At 40.4% G+C, this 16,229-nt stretch overlaps 1 protein-coding gene across 1 annotated transcript; it reads right to left on the bottom strand.

Annotated features, from left to right (window-relative positions):
* Positions 1-761: 761 nt before the first annotated feature.
* Positions 762-14,318, bottom strand: LOC109240022 (mitochondrial acidic protein MAM33). Its single transcript, XM_019406641.1, has 3 exons — positions 14,070-14,318; positions 5,137-5,471; positions 762-1,323 (listed from the first exon to the last, which is right to left on the bottom strand). The coding sequence occupies exons 1-3, from the start codon at positions 14,235-14,237 to the stop codon at positions 1,140-1,142; spliced, it is 687 nt and encodes a 228-aa protein (XP_019262186.1). The 5' UTR covers positions 14,238-14,318; the 3' UTR covers positions 762-1,139.
* Positions 14,319-16,229: the final 1,911 nt, after the last annotated feature.

Consider the following 16,229-nt stretch of genomic DNA (forward strand, 5'->3'; position numbering starts at 1 on the left):
ATAGATGCAAATGCCCCAAAGGCTCAAGCCCGAGGTCCATAGCCGATGGTTGAGGTTGCAACAATCCCAATCATGTCCCTTGGCTGAGGAACCATTTCAGTATGACATATAGTGGTGGCAAAATGGATAAAATAATAGTTATTCACCCATATTATCCATTAAAAAATGGGTACGATAATGAACTTTTTAAAAATTGATCAAATATGGATAAAATCCATATTATCCACTTAAAAATAAATAACCATTGAGTTTACTTTTACATTTGTAAAGACTCAAATTGGAGGTTTCTCAAATACAGAAGACTAAAAATCCTCCCACTAGTGATCATATGCAAGAAGCTATGGATAATACGGATATCCATATTATCCACCGGTTAACCATTTTCTTTCTGTATTAAATATGAGTCAGGTCGAATAGTTATACAATTTTATAATACCCTTATCCGACCCGCCCATATCCGACCCGCCATGTCCATTTGCCACCCCTAATTGACATAAAAGCTGATAGTAGTTGAGCAACATCCAAACCTCCCCACCGGGCTGACAATTGGTTTGAGGTATCATTTGATCCTATGTTTTTGCAGTACAAATCTTCCTTCCAGTTGCTTTATGCTACAAATCTGGTATAAAATTGTTCCCTCTTCAAATAATTAAAAAGATTAAGTAAAATATTTCGCACCCTTCAAATGATAAAAAGACATGAAATCAAAAATCTCTTTACCATACTTAAAACTTTAAGCATCAAAAATAGGGTGAACAAAAAAAAAAAAAGTTATCAAACCTAACAGTGTATTAAGTTTTATAGGTAAACTGTACTATATCATTCCCTGAGGTGAACTAAAATGTAGAAAGCATAGCTTGGATCAGATATAGAAAATAAAGCACATGGCCTCGTTCTCTCAAAACATCAAAACGATCCCAATGTGTCAATGATATTCCACGATCAAGACAATTGAAAGTTGTCACAAGCAAACTATACATTCACTAAGACCTTCAAGCGGGCATATAACTCATTTAGGAGATAGTTTCCGTTTTACCTTCCATTAACTCTCTGACTCTCCAATACGCTTAGACAATTTTTAGAAGTCTTGCACTTTTCTATGGTACACAAACCACTTCAAAGAACCATCAAAACGAAGATTAGGCATGAGAAGATCCTTGTTTGCTGTCATTAACGAGTGAACCAACTGTTTTAAACCAACGCATAAGATTCCGATGGTCCTTCACATAGAGCCAAGCTTGTAGAAATGGAAAGAGGCTTTCATTAATTCCTCGCTCTTCAATGAACCTATGCAGCGCATCTCTCATTGCCTCATCAATATCTCTGCATTTGCATAAAATAAATAAGATGTTCCACTTCACAAAGTTTCCAAGTCTCAGTTGCACATTAGACCCACTGTTTAACAACAAAAGGCCCTCCACCACTTGACCTTTTTTGTGCATGAATAATAAAATGCATAAATACATCAGAGTAGAGTCATCTTGTTTGAGAACAAAGAAAAAATATAGAAACAAAACTCAATCGCACACAACATCCAAAAGAGAACAAGCCCTTGTGAAACTGGAACAACAATATCTTTTTGATAAATCAGAAACTGGAATAATATCAGACATTAAAAACTGGATGTAAGCATTAAAACAGCAAGATAATTAAAATTCCACTCCGGTTTATCTAAACAGCTCAGTTAAAAAGTTAAGAAAAACCAGTTATCCTTTCATTGACAACATATAAATGCACAGATCGAAGAGAATGGGTTTTAGCAAACAACATCTTCAACTAATAAAACTTCTCCTTGTAAGCAGCTTCAGCTGGTGTCTATGATTCATGTTCACAAACTGTTGATTCCATTGCTCAACGAAGAACCTCTAGAAAAGTAAATAATTTATTTAACAGAATTGTGTGAACCCATCCCAAAACACATGAAACAAAGAATGACCAAATTCCGGATTCATCCTAGGCTGACAGATATCTCACTTTTCCTACATAAGCCAAGGTGGCTTTCTTACCCAGTTAACTCTTACTCCTACATATTCTCTTTCTTTAACTCTACTCAAAATGATCAGGTACCATCACCATGCAATATTTATAACTGATCATTCTAATTATCACAACCGATTAAACAAGTCTACATTTCTGAACATGTGTCTCCATGAAGGTCGGCATACACCCTAGATAAACCCCCATGACAGCCAAGAGGAACAGATCCCTTAAACAACAATAGTAACATTTGTTTCAACACTGGCCACAAAAACCTTGTTTTCTTCCGGTTCATCTAGTACACTTTTGCAAACTGAGTGACCGAGAATAGCTCATAAGCTACTAGAATAAATTTTCAGACCATCAAAATGCTTCACTAATTGCTCAGGTCAAATTCCTAGGTGGCTGCATCAGAGTTCAGAGTTGTTCACATCCAATCAACTTAAGACAAATTCACACTGCACCAGCACTAAAACAGATGCTACTTTTGTTTTAAATATTGACTAAGAAAGATACTACTTGGCCAAGAATAGTCTTTCGGCCATCTACTTTGATTTTTTTTTTTTTTATAAGGTAAATTATATTAATCAAAAGGGACCATCTACTTTGATGTTACCCATATATTAAGGCTCCGGTGCTCACGCTTCTGCCTCATAGATATTTTTTAAGGCCAAGTACCCCTGTAGCTACCATTTCCATTATTGACTCTCATCCATCAAAGTTTTGGGAAGTTGAAAAGCAAAGATGTGGTGGTCAATGAACTGCATTCTCAAATTGTGTGGAAGAACCGAATTAACAGAAGCAAACACCCAAATAATTTTCAAATCAAATGTAGGGTTATGAAGTGTAACTGGAAGACCATTCAGGCATCACATCGTTACCTGGGTGCACCCAATTACCCAACGAGAAATGAAAAGCGAAAAAAACCATATAAGAACCAGGTCGATACTGGAAAAGTTAGATTAAGGAACAGATTGATTTAAGAAATGAGAATGGAAGGGAAGAATGGATAAGAAAGAATGGTGCATTTTCAAGTCAATCTATGTAATCTTACTCATTACTCTTTTTCTACAAGTATATCTTACTCATTGTTCTCATTCCGGTCATTCTACTTCATTTCCTTTCCATTCTAATCCAATCATTCCTAATGGATAGTTTGTGATTGATTGTTATATAACCTTGTGTGGTTTTAGTTGGAACATCATTTATTCATTTAGTACGAGTGTCCATCTCCTTCTCTTGATTAAAGTGTTGAATCTTGACTCTCTTGATACCCCTACACTGTCATCATGCAAAAATCCTTAATGCATATTCACGAATAGTGATAATACTCATGTAGATTCAGTTGAAAGAAACTTGAAATTCTCCTTGCAAAATAAATTTAAAAATATCCTATGGCGTGTTGTAGTAGGTTATGATAGTTTATCCTAAATCATTCCTCTTACAAAACCCTGACAGAGATAAAGAAGAATAAGTAACACAACAACAACAGCCCAGTGTGGTCCCACAAGTGGGGTCTGGGGAGGGTAGGATGTACGCAGCCTTACCCCTACCCTGGAAGAGCAGAGAGACTGTTTCCGATAGACCCTCGGCTAAAGAAGGTGAGAGAAGCCCTGGTAGCAAGTAATAGCAAAACGATAATTAGAAAACTAAGTCGGAGATAGCAACAGATAATATGAAAGGGGTACTGATAACAAGTAGCAGCGAGATAACATATTTAGAAAACTAATTCCAAGACAGCAGACGAGAATATGAACGAAGTACTGCTAGCAACTACGGAATTACCAATGGCAAGTAACAACGAAACGAGACATGCGAATATAGAAAACTAAGGGAAAAAAGGGTACCGAACTAGCGCTAATACTATCGAGCTAGAAGACAAAGGGAGATACACGACTACCTACTAACCTTCTACCCTAATCTTTAACCTCCACACCCTTCTATCTAGAGTCATGTCCTCGGTTAGCTCAAGTAGCGCCATATCCCGCCTGATCACCTCTCCCCAAGACTTCTTTGGCCTACCTCTACCCTTCCTCACACCTCCTAAGGCTGACCTCTCACATCTCCTGACAGGGGCATCTGCGCTTCTCCTCTTAACATGCCCGAACCATCTCAACCTTGCCTCACGCATCTTTGCCTCCACAGGGGCCACTCCCACCTTGTCTCGAATAACTTCATTCCTAATTCTATCCAACCTAGTATGCCTACACATCCATGATCCATCTCAACATCCTCATTTCCGCTACCCTCATCTGCTGGACAAAGAAGAATAAGTAATCTAGGCATTTAAACTCCCAGGTGGCTCGCTTTGGTGCCCAGACGGAAAAAAAATTTGAATTTCATTTTTTTGATCTGAATGCTAGGAAGATATATGGTGTGGTTGCATCACTTATCTCTACAAGATACAACAACAACTACCCAGTGAAATCCCACAAAGTGGGGTCTGGGGGGTGATGTGTACGCAGACCTTACCCCTACCCCGATAGGGCAGAGAGGTTGTTTCCGATAGACCCTCGGCTCAGAAAGACCCTCTACAAGATACATGTTATCCATAATTTTCTAACTATCCTGATGGAAAGATATGGGACTGTAAGGTTTCAGATTCAGGCTAATTTTAGTTCAGGTTCAGGAGATTTTAAAGGAAAAAGAAACTATTTACCTAAATGAATGAATGAATACATGGGTGAAATAACATTTATATCGACGGGAAACTGCGGAAACATGACAAGCAAACATAAATCAGCAGTTATCTATTGTATAGTGTACTCCAGTAGCAGCAAGTCAAAAGCACTGCCCACCAAATAAAATGTGCCATTATTTTTTATTGTGTGCTTAAGAATTTTGATTATACTATCAAATATGGAACTCAAGAGAAAAAATTCACTTTTGTATCAATTGGTGTCTCACTAAACTAAGGAGCTTGAATTTTGACTTCCATCCATCCAAATCCAATCGCCTTTTATATAGAACAAATGAATAAACAACTAGGTGATGGTGTCTGAATCAGTAGAAACAGACGGACAGCCAAACAACCAAATATAATCGTCTTATATACAGAAGAATGAACAGACAAGACAACTAGGTCATGATGTCTGAATGGGTAAAAATATAGCAGACAGCCAAACCCAACAGCATAACAAGCATCGGAAAAAGACTTACTGAAAAACTGGGCCACTGTAATTGGTTGGAACAGCAAGAAACCCAGTAGACTCAGCCTTTGGCCTCAATGAAACCGAGTGTATTCCCAGAGCATCTGGATATAGCCCGCAAAGAAAATGCAGAGATTCCTTCTGTCCTGGCTTTGAAATATCAACATGTAGAAAAAGCTGATTGATACCATCCTCCTCCTCATCTCCACCACCTCCAGGAATAATGTTGGCCAACCGCATGACAGAGATACTGATTTCCTCATTTCCATGTGTTCGTCTTAGAACGGGACCACCTTGATCAAGTGCCCCCTTGACCACAGTGAATGGAGTAGGAGGGCTAACTTTCTGTCAATCACCCGAAAGATGCAAAAAGGAAATCAAAAATCACATTAACAGGTGTTGTCACAAATAGCAGCAAATCATCTGAAGCTTAAATAAAATTTAAAACTGAAGTTTGTAAATTCCATACTCAATGACAAGATATTGCTTCAGATTTAAGCATCACGACCTTCATTACAAGTGTTAGGTATGGGTGTCATCATCTACGAGGCTATCACTTAAAACAGTAACAAAATCAATTAAAGAATATATTCAAATTTCATTGATCGTTCCTTTTTGTTTTTCTTTTTGGGTGTTTTGATAATAAATCTTAGATGATATTTTTCTAGGTACAAGAAGAACCGTACACTAAAACAAAGACATGGTTTACACTTTTCCATTGAAAATTTTCTTCCCACAACAACCCACCATAATTATCTATTTCACTCACAAGCTCTAACAAATCCCAGAAGAACAAAATTGCACCCAGCATCATGGCAACTTATTACATCGTATTGCCATTCCACCCCATATTTCCTAAGAGAAGAGCTATTATAAATTTATAAGACTACCCTACACAGTTATTGCTAATCTCGAACGAATACATATGTGAGTTGGAGAAAGTGTGTAAACACAAAAAAACTGTAATCCCTAACTGTACAACATAGTCCCTTACTAGTATACCTGAGACACAAGCTTCACAATAGATTGATAATTTGTGCCATAATGGTGGAATTTCTGCCACTATGGACACATGGCTTTGAATTATCTTTATGGTCCATAACTTAACACCACTGACAATCCAAGTCTACGAAAGCGACTTGCATAAGAACTCCCTCCTCGCAGTAAGTCTAGGAAGTAGATGCCTTAAAGCTAGTCTTATAGAAGTGCTCAAACATCTGGCTCCTAGAGACCAGCGTAAAGGTCTAAAAATGAACAACTGATGTTCTGTGCTCCCTAAACCTAATGCAAACAGCCATGCTTCTTATTTCAACGCCATCTTGACCAATATTCACTATCACATCAACAGAAGTCAAAAAAACTCATATCTAACACAATTTACAAATAATCCAATATCATTGCTCAAAAGCATGTAGGCTTGTGTAACTGTTAGCCCCTCGACTTGATTGATCAAACATGGCACGGCCATGACGAGGGATTTACATGATGGACCTCGGCACGGCCCTATGATGACTGCGGCATCATGTTGACAAGGCTGTTCGACATGGGGAGGTGTTGATGGGCATGGACTGTGGCACGACGGCATGTGGCTTAGGTGCCAAGGCATAACAAGACCATGGCATTGGCGTGGCCATGGCAAGGCAAAGACAACGGACAGCAAAAGCATAGCAAGGGCCGGAAAAACTAAGGCAAGCTAAGGCAGGGCGTGGCAAGGTAGATGGGTGCGGGCAAGGCACTGTCATTGGCGAGCTAGGCACGCGGCAGTGGCAGACAAGCGCGCAAGGCATGCTGCACGAGGACATGGCGCGAAGACATGATAAGAGTTGGCTTGTTGGCATCAAAATTCAAAGGATGCGCCCATGTGCCACGCACATGCAAGACGGTTGGGCAGTTTCCTATTTTTAAGCATGAGTGGCTATGTGGGGGTGTGGGTAGTTGTCTGTTTTGAAATTCGAAGTTTGAATTCCTTTGCAGTTGGGGATGTCAACTGCTAGGTTAGGATAAGGTTGTGAGCCAAAAACGTTGGCATATATATGCTTAGGCTAGGCAGACTTGTGAAGTCAGTGTTGGCTGTCTTTGGCTTCTTTTTGTAAGGCTTTTGTATGTATTTCTTTGTAGCACGAGTTTAGTACAAAGTTGGGAAGTAATTCCTAAGCCTCGTCTAATTTTTGTTGCCTTTTATATTCTAAAGTATCAAACCAAAACGTGAGGGAAAAAGGAAGAGGGCTGAGTCATTGTCGTGTGACTGTCGTGCAGAGTCAAAACGGAAAAAAATTGACCCTGTAACAACTGGTATCAAAGCAACTTTGGCAAGATCTTGGAATTATCATGGCTGGAAATGCAAAATTTCGAGAAAGACTTCAGAAGTTGGAGGCGTTGGTAGGAGTAACTGATGACGCTATGGATCTGGTGGATATTTTGACGCAGATCCACGGTGTTAACACAGAACTTCAACACGTTCGTGAGAGTGTTGACACCCAACTGGTGGAATTGCAGGCTTTCCAAGAAACTGTTGCAGAGCAGTTGAAAAAATTACAGAAGGAGAATGAGGATCTTAAGACGGAAATTCAGATCCTTCGATGGGTTGTTGCAAATGTGCCCAAGAAGGTGAAGAACACACCAAAATTAAGATTCCAGAGCCAAAGGCATTTGATGGCGTGAGAGGCGCCAAGGAACTGGAAAACTTCTTACGGGACTTGGAGCATTACCTCTCTACTGCTCACGTCCCGTAGAAGGACAAACTGACCATGGCGATGCGTTATTTCAGAGGAGATAAAGTGTTGTGGTGGTGTACGAAAAATGCAACGACGAAAGTGCTGGCAGACCCAGGGTTGATACTTGGGAGAAACTTCGTGACGCGCTGAGGGATAAGTTCTTGCATAGCAACTCGTCTTGCGTTGCAAGGGATCGCTTGAAGCAGTTGAGACAGACTGGTTCTCTTTGGGACTATGTGAAAGATTTGTCATCCTTGTTGCTGGACATCCAAAACATGTGGGATGAGGATAAAGTAAACTGCACAATTTCATTTTCGGAATGCAAGGCTGGGCACAAAACGAAATTCGTAGGTAGAAAGTTAAAGATCTGCCTAGTGCATTTGCGGCAGCGGACGCATTGGTGGATTTTTTCTCAACTGGTCTAACTTTTGATCCTGCTTCTTCTTCCATGTCAAAGGAAAAGGAGAAGAGTAAGGACCGGAAGAAGGACATTCGGAAGCAAGATGGAAATGACAAAGGCAAAGGCAAGATGGATGCTTCTTCATCAAAAACAAACAGGCCAACGAGTGGTGAAAAGGTTTGCTAGACATGTCAAAAACCTGGACATCATGCACGAAATTGTCCAAATTAAGGAAAGATAAATGCTCTTCTTGCTGAAAAGGAGAAACAAGGAAAGGGCCAGGAAGTTGCTGCTTATGCGAATCCATTGCATATGTTGAACACTTTGGCTTGTGTAACTATGGCGAATGATGAAGAAGATGCTGCCAAGGAAGAGGTGGCATAAGTGAATGCACTAATGTATGTGGATCTGAAAATCGGAAGCAAGAGTGTCGTGACAATAGTTGATACCGGAGCTACGCACACCTTTGTTGCCTCCAGAATTGTTCAAGAGTATGGGATGTGAACTCAAAGGCGCAACCTGTCTACGGGGTGGCGCTAGATGTCCCGATGATATTGGGCCATTGGTCTGGAAAGTTCAACATGACTGTTGTGCCATTAGATGACTTCAATGTGCTGTTGGGAATTGATTTTCTGAAGAAGAACAAAGTCGCTCCAATTCCTCATTTGGATGGACTTATGTTCATGGGGAGACAAACCCCGACTTTGTGAAAGGTATTCGGCCCCACGGGGATGAAAGAAAGAACGTTGGGATTGCTGCTTTGATTTCTGCCATTGCATTTGAGAAAGGCTTGAAGAGGGATGAGGAGACTTACCTCGCTGCACTCGTTGAAGTCAAGCCAACTGTGTAGATTGAGATCCCGGATTGTGTTGCAGATTTGCTGAAAGAATTCAAAGATGTGATGCATCCAGAATTGACAAGGGAGTTACCACCGAGGAGGGAGATTGATCAATGCCGCCTGCGCAGCCTCCTTACCAAATGTCACCTATGGAACTTACTAAATTAACGAAGCAATTGTCTGAGTTGCTTGATGCTGGGTTGATTCAACTATCGAAGGCTCCATACGGTGCTCCTGTTTTGTTCCAGAAAAAGCAGGATGGTACGCTGCAGATGTGTGTTGACTATAGCATGGTGAACAAGGTGACTGTCAAAAACAAGTACCCGGGCCCTTTGATTCAAGATTTGCTTGACAGGCTCTCCAAGGCTAGTTATTATACTAAGTTAGACCTAAGGTCAGGCTATTGGCAGGTTAGGATAACCGAGGGGATGCCCCTAAGACCACTTGTGTAACTAAATATGGTAGCTTTGAATTTCTTGTAATGCCGTTTGGGCTAACCAATGCCTCGACAACTTTTTGTAATTTAATGAACAATGTTCTTTACGAGTATCTTCATGACTTTATAGTTGTTTACTTAAACGACATAATCATCTATAGTCGGACCCTTGACAATCATTTGTCTCACTTAAAGGAAGTGCTGGAAAGACTTAGAGCTTATCAGCTTTATGTTAAGATGGAAAAGTGTGAATTTGCAAGACGCGACATAAAGTTTCTGGGCCATTTGGTTAGTGAAAACCAAGTGCAGATGGACCAAAGAAGGTGCAAGCAATAGTTGAATGGCAAGCACCAAGCGGGATAAAGGAACTTAGATCATTTTTGGGCTTGGAAAATTATTACCGAAAGTTCATTGCACGCTATTCAAAAAGGGTTGCTCCTTTGACAAATTTGCTTAAAAAGAATGTCAAATGAGTTTGGTCGGATTCGTGTGACAAGGCTTTCAATGCATTGAAGAAGGCCATTGCATCCGAACCAATCTTGAAGCTGCCAGATTTTGATTTGCCATTTAAAGTACACATTGATGCTTCAGATTATCCTGTTGGCGGTGTGATGTTCCAGGAGGTATCATCTAGTTGCATTTGAAAGCAGAAAGTTGAACGATGCGGAGCAACGTTATTCTGCACATGAGAAAGAGATGGTTGCAGTAATTCATTGCCTTCAAGTTTGGAGAGTCTACTTGTTGGGGACAAAGTTCGTGGTGCGGGCGGACAATCGTGGCTAATACATACTTCAAGAATCAACAGAAAGTGAGTCTGAAGCAAGAGTTCTTAGCTGAATATGACTTCGTTTGGGTGCACAAACCTGGAAAACAAAATCAGGTTGTCGATGCACTAAGTTGCTGCAACTTATGCACTTACTCGAATTGAATATGATTTTCTGGATACAATCAAGTTATGTGTTGTGAACGATCCATTGTATGTGAAATTAATGGATCAAGTGAAAGACGGGACAATTAAGCGGTATTGGATCGGGGACGATCTGTTGCACTTCAAAGGGGGGAGAATTGTGGTTCCTCAAGGTGCTGGATTGCGTCGTTCTCTTCTAAAGAAGAAGCATGATACTCCTTATGCTGGTCATCCGCGTGTTGAAAGGATGTTGGCGTTGCTGTCCAGGAATTACTTTAGGCCGAAGATGGAAGATGACGTCGAAGCCTGTGTGAAAACTTGTCTACTTTGTCGGCTTGACAAGACTGAACGGAAGAAAGAAGATGGTTTGCTACAACCTCTACCAATTCCGAAGTGTCTGTGGGCTTCTGTCTCTATGGACTTTATCAGCGGGCTTCCAAAAGTTGATGGCAAAGCATCAATTATGGTGGTGATAGACAGATTCTCAAAGTACGGGATTTTTGTTGCTGCTCCAACCGTTTGTTCTTCTCAATTAGCTGCTGAATTATTCTACAAGCATGTTGTGGAACACTTTGGGATTCCAAGGGATATAAGTTGATGGCAAAGCATCAATTATGGTGGTGATAGACAGATTCTCAAAGTACGGGATTTTTGTTGCTGCTCCAACAGTTTGTTCTTCTCAATTAGCTGCTGAATTATTCTACAAGCATGTTGTGGAACACTTTGGGATTCCAAGGGATATTGTGAGTGATCGCGATCCGAGATTTACATGCCGGTTTTGGACTGCTTTATTCAAAATCTTGGGGACTGATTTGAAATTCTCGATTGCAAATCACCCACAAACCGATGGTAGACCGAGCGTATCAATCATCTGCTTGAAGAGTAGTTGAGGCATTATGTGACTGCTAATCAGAGGAATTGGTTTGAGTTACTAGACAGTGCACAGTTTTGATACAACTTGCACAAATCTTCGGCAACTGAAATGAGTCTATTTGAGATTGTGTTGGGAAGACAGCCTGACAGTCCGCTGGAAGTTGCTCAGTTGAAATCAGGAGGCAAATGTCCTGCTGCTTATAGATATGCTCGCGACAAGCATGAGTTGTTGGCTGAGGTGCGAGACAACTTGAGAAGAGCGGCTAAAAGAATGAAAAGGAATGCTGACAGAAATAGGCGGCCTTTGGAGTTCAATGTTGGTGACAAGGTGATGATGAAGCTTACTACCCAGATTTGGAAGAAAATCAATAGCAAGACGCGTCATCGTGGTATGATTCCAAAGTATGATGACCCATTTGAAGGTGTAAAGAAAGTGGGTGAAGTGGCCTACCAGCTGAATCTGCCGGAAGATCTCAAAATTCACCCAACTTTTCATGTGAGTTTCCTGAAATGATTCCATGAAGATGCTGAGGATCCTACAAGGGCGGTGCCAAAACGTGCTCCTCCAGTAGAGCACAAGAAATTTGAAGAGACTATTGAAAAGATTTTGGATCACCGTACGATGGGTCAAAGCAAAAAAAAAAAAACAGGCGGACAGAGTTCCTGGTACAATGGACGGGAAAGCAGGAGTGTGATGCAACTTGGGAGAAAGGACCGTCCCTATGGCAATTTCAGGATCAAATCAAGGCGTATCAGGATTCTAATTCGTCGAGGGCGACGAGCTCATCTGGTAGGGAAGTTTGTTAGCCCCTCAGCTTGATTGATATGGCATGGGCGTGACGAGGGATTTACATGATGGACCTCGACACGGCCCTATGATGACTGTGGCATCATGTTGACAATGATGTCCGACACGGGCAGGTGTTGATGGGCATGGACGGTGGCACGACGGCATGTGGCTTAGCCGCTTAGGTCCCCAGGCATGACAAGACCATGGCATTGGCGTGGCCATGGCAAGGCAAAGACAACGGACAGCAAAAGCATAGCAAGGGCTGAAAAAACTAAGGCAAGCTAAGGCAGGGCGTGGCAAGGCAGATGGGCGCGAGCAAGGCAGTGTCATGGGTGAGTTGGGCATGCGGTAGTGGCAGACATGCGCACAAGGCATGCTGCATGAGGACATGGCGCGAAGACATGATAAGAGTTGGCCTGTTGGCATCAAAATTCAAAGGATGCGCCCATGTGCCACGTACATGCAAGACAGTTGGGCAGTTCCTATTTTTCAGCATGAGTGGCTATGTGGGGGTGTGGGCAGTTATCTGTTTTGAAATTTGAAATTTGAATTCCTTTGCAGTTGGGGATGTCAACTGCTAGGTTAAGATAAGGTTGTGAGCCAAAAACGTTTCATATATATGCTTAGGCTAGGCAGACTTATGAAGTTAGAGTGTTGGCTCTCTTTGGCTTCTTTTTGTAAGGCTTTTGTATGTATTTCTTTGTAGCACGAGTTTAATACAAAGTTGGGAAGTAATTCCTAAGCCTTGTCTAGTTTCTGTTGCCTTTTATATTCTAAGTATCAAATCAAAACGTAAGGGAAAAAGGAAGAGGGCTAAGTCATTGTCGTGTGACTGCCGTGCAGTGCTAAAACGGAAAAAAATTGACCCTGTAACTGTAACCATCAAGCTTATGTGGAAGTGGCTATGTAGCTTGAGGCAAGATGCTAAATGCTCTTTATCGCAGATCGCTCTTTAGCTGCTTAGCTTGATATTCACTGCACTGAGAGGGAATTCAACCTTGTGTTCTTACAATTCAAAACAGTTGATTGCATTACCTATAGATATTGTACTTGGGTGTATACACACTAGCTGCTACCAGGAGAACACTATTGCCAAACTGCATTCACCTTGTATGCATATCATGTTAGCTCACTAGGGCAATTACATACTTCCATTGTAACTGAATGAGTTGTCCACAGTTCAGTGTACCCTTAACCCTTACCGTTGTGCTTGATACCTTCTTCACTCACTCAAGAAAATTACTCAAGTATCTAGAGAGCCCACCCAACAAAAACTACCCACCCAACAAAAACTAAAAGCAAAAATGTTACACCCTCCTTTGAGCCATCATCCTCAACTCTCTCTCTCTCTCTCTCTCTCTCTCTCTCTCTCTCTCTCTCTCTCTCTCTCTCTCTCTCTCTCTCTTAAGTTCTAACCACCATTCTCACTTCCTTTATCATAACCATTTTAACTCATACTCCGTTTGTCCCAATTCATGCGACACATTTCCTTTTTATTAATCCAACAAAGAATGACACATTTCTATATTTAGACATAATTTAACTTTAAATTTTTCATTTTACCATTAATGAGATAATTTATAGGCTATAGCCACAACAGTATCTATGAGCTGTTTTAGACTGCAAGTTTCAGAAGTCTTTTTTTCTTCCTTAAACTACATGCTCACTCAGACACATTCACATAAATTGGGGGACGGATGCACTAGCTTATATTCCACAGCTCCCCACTATATGCAAAGAGGATCAATCACCTTCTCTTATCATAAATTTAACAAATTAACCCCAATCCTTCAATACAGTCTCCATATGCACACACAAAAAAATAACACACACCCCCGCGCGCGCGCGCGCACACAAAATCGCAGCACTGACCCCCATACACATATAAAATTTAAACTTGGAAAAAATATCAAATTCTAACTTAAAGAACAGACATTATTCAGTTAAATAAACATACACATATGAACTCCAGGGTGGTAGATTACCGGAGGAGGGGTCATTTTGGAGACTTCAAGATAGTGGTCTTTAAGGGACCGGAGAATTATACTGTTCACGGCTGAGGAAACACTCGACGACCGCCGCCATGCTATTGTGCGCCATGGCTGTTGTTGTTGCAGTGCGCTTCCGGTGCATGTTAGAGCCTTCCGCAACATTTTTTTTTTCCTTGGAAGCTTTTGTTAACTCTGTTTTTAGTGCTTTAGGCCTTGGGGTAGGGGACAGAATAGTGGCGAGTGCCGATATTTCTCTTTTAGCCCTTCAGTTATAGGTCTATTACTTTAAAACCATGCTGAAAAAACTTTATTACTAACATATATATTTTAGAAGCTACCACCTAAAAAAATTTCTTTTGAGCTTGGGCAGATTAATTACGCACACCTCGACTCGTATGCAATTTAGGAATATCGGGTTTATCTAAATCTAATTCTTTCAATACGAAGTATGTACTTGTATGTAAAATTCACTAGAAATACTATAAATAGTATATATGAACTCATAATTTTAAAAGAATAATGGATTTAATGCTAAAAATCTTAGGTACCCATAGAGTTTAAATGAGTCCGAAACCTAAATAATAGTATTTTGGACTCAAAATCCTTTATACAGCTAAAAAAAAAGTTACCTTTCTAACTAAAACGAAGTATTATCCTGTGTTTTAGTTTAACGGAAAGTTAGTCGTTAAAGAAAAACGTAGTATAATACTGCGTTTTAATTAATAATTCATTTTTTAATGTAAAATGCAGTATAATACTACATTTTATATAAAATGCAGCATAATACTGCGTTTTACTTCCTTTTTGGGCCCACCAATAAAAAACTGCGGATAAATGGCATAACAATAATCCAAATACATAAAGCGTGGTATTATACTACATTTTATATAAAAAAAAAAAAGTCTGCACCCCAAGCTAGGACTTGCCTTATTTAAAGGCGTTAGGATTTTATGAAAATCCATTCAAAACTTTCCTTCAAACTTCCTTTCATACTTCTGTTCTTGTTATCAAGCATTTTTTATAATGTCTGAAGAGCCAAAAATAAGGTTTTCATTATATTGGGGGGTGAGGTTGTAATGGAGAATAACTCTGTGAAGTATAGTTCACATCCACAGTGTAATGTTAAATTGCCGCTTACAATGGAGTACGACAAATTGATATCGTTGTTATGTAAGAATGAGTGTGAGGAAACGTTCGGTGAACCTTAAAGTAATCGGTAGATTTTCGTATTCTCTGACTCCGCAGGGGTTTGCTTATTATTTTGAGTTTAACATCAAAGATGATGAAACTCTTAGAGATTTTTTGCGGATTCCGGATGAATACAGGGAATTTATTATAATAAAATTATTGAAAATGTACGTCAAGGTTGAAGACGTTCCCAATAATGAGGGTGTGCATGGTAGGGATAACCCCCAGTCATCGGGTGGTTATTTTGGAGCAGTTTTTGCCGGACAGATTCCTGATGAAAGAGGTTGCCTTGATTTAAACTTGTCACCGCCAGCGAATGAGCAGTGAGAAAATAATGTTTCGACTTTATATAATCCACAAGACGACTGGTAAACTTCAATTTTTCTACGCTTTAGCGATGTTTATTTTATGTTTGAATTGGTTTTGTATTAACACTCATATTTTTCATAGGGGGTACCGTCCGGATATGAATTTTACAAGTTATGACCCCGCTCCTAGTTGGAATATACGTAGTTATGGCGTGTTGTACCACGGTGGTCCAACCGGGAGTCATCACCAACAAGAAAATGTCCATCATGGAACGTCAACACAGTACGGCTTGTAAGTAAAGTGATATAGCTATATGTAAAGTATATATCTGGTTGAGTAGCTTATCATTTTGTTCTTTTTGTGCAGTGAAAACGAGCAACTTGATGTTCCTGACCTCACATAGTTGCCCGTAGACGACATCTTTACTCGTGATTTGGCAGATGCGCAGAGTCAGAAAGATGATAGTGATTATGACAACAATGCCGATGAGTCTGGAGATGACACACCCTTCCCTGATGAGGGTGATGATGAGGAGGAAGTGAATGTCGAACCTGAGCTGACGAGGGAGCATGCTCCTCCACCTCCCGTTAGACCAAGAGTGTACGAGTCCCACGTGCCGTTTCATGAGCGGAATATTCCCTACCTTGATAATTTGCC

The sequence above is a fragment of the Nicotiana attenuata genome, unplaced genomic scaffold (assembly GCF_001879085.1).
Source record: "Nicotiana attenuata strain UT unplaced genomic scaffold, NIATTr2, whole genome shotgun sequence".
Lineage (NCBI taxonomy): Eukaryota > Viridiplantae > Streptophyta > Magnoliopsida > Solanales > Solanaceae > Nicotiana > Nicotiana attenuata.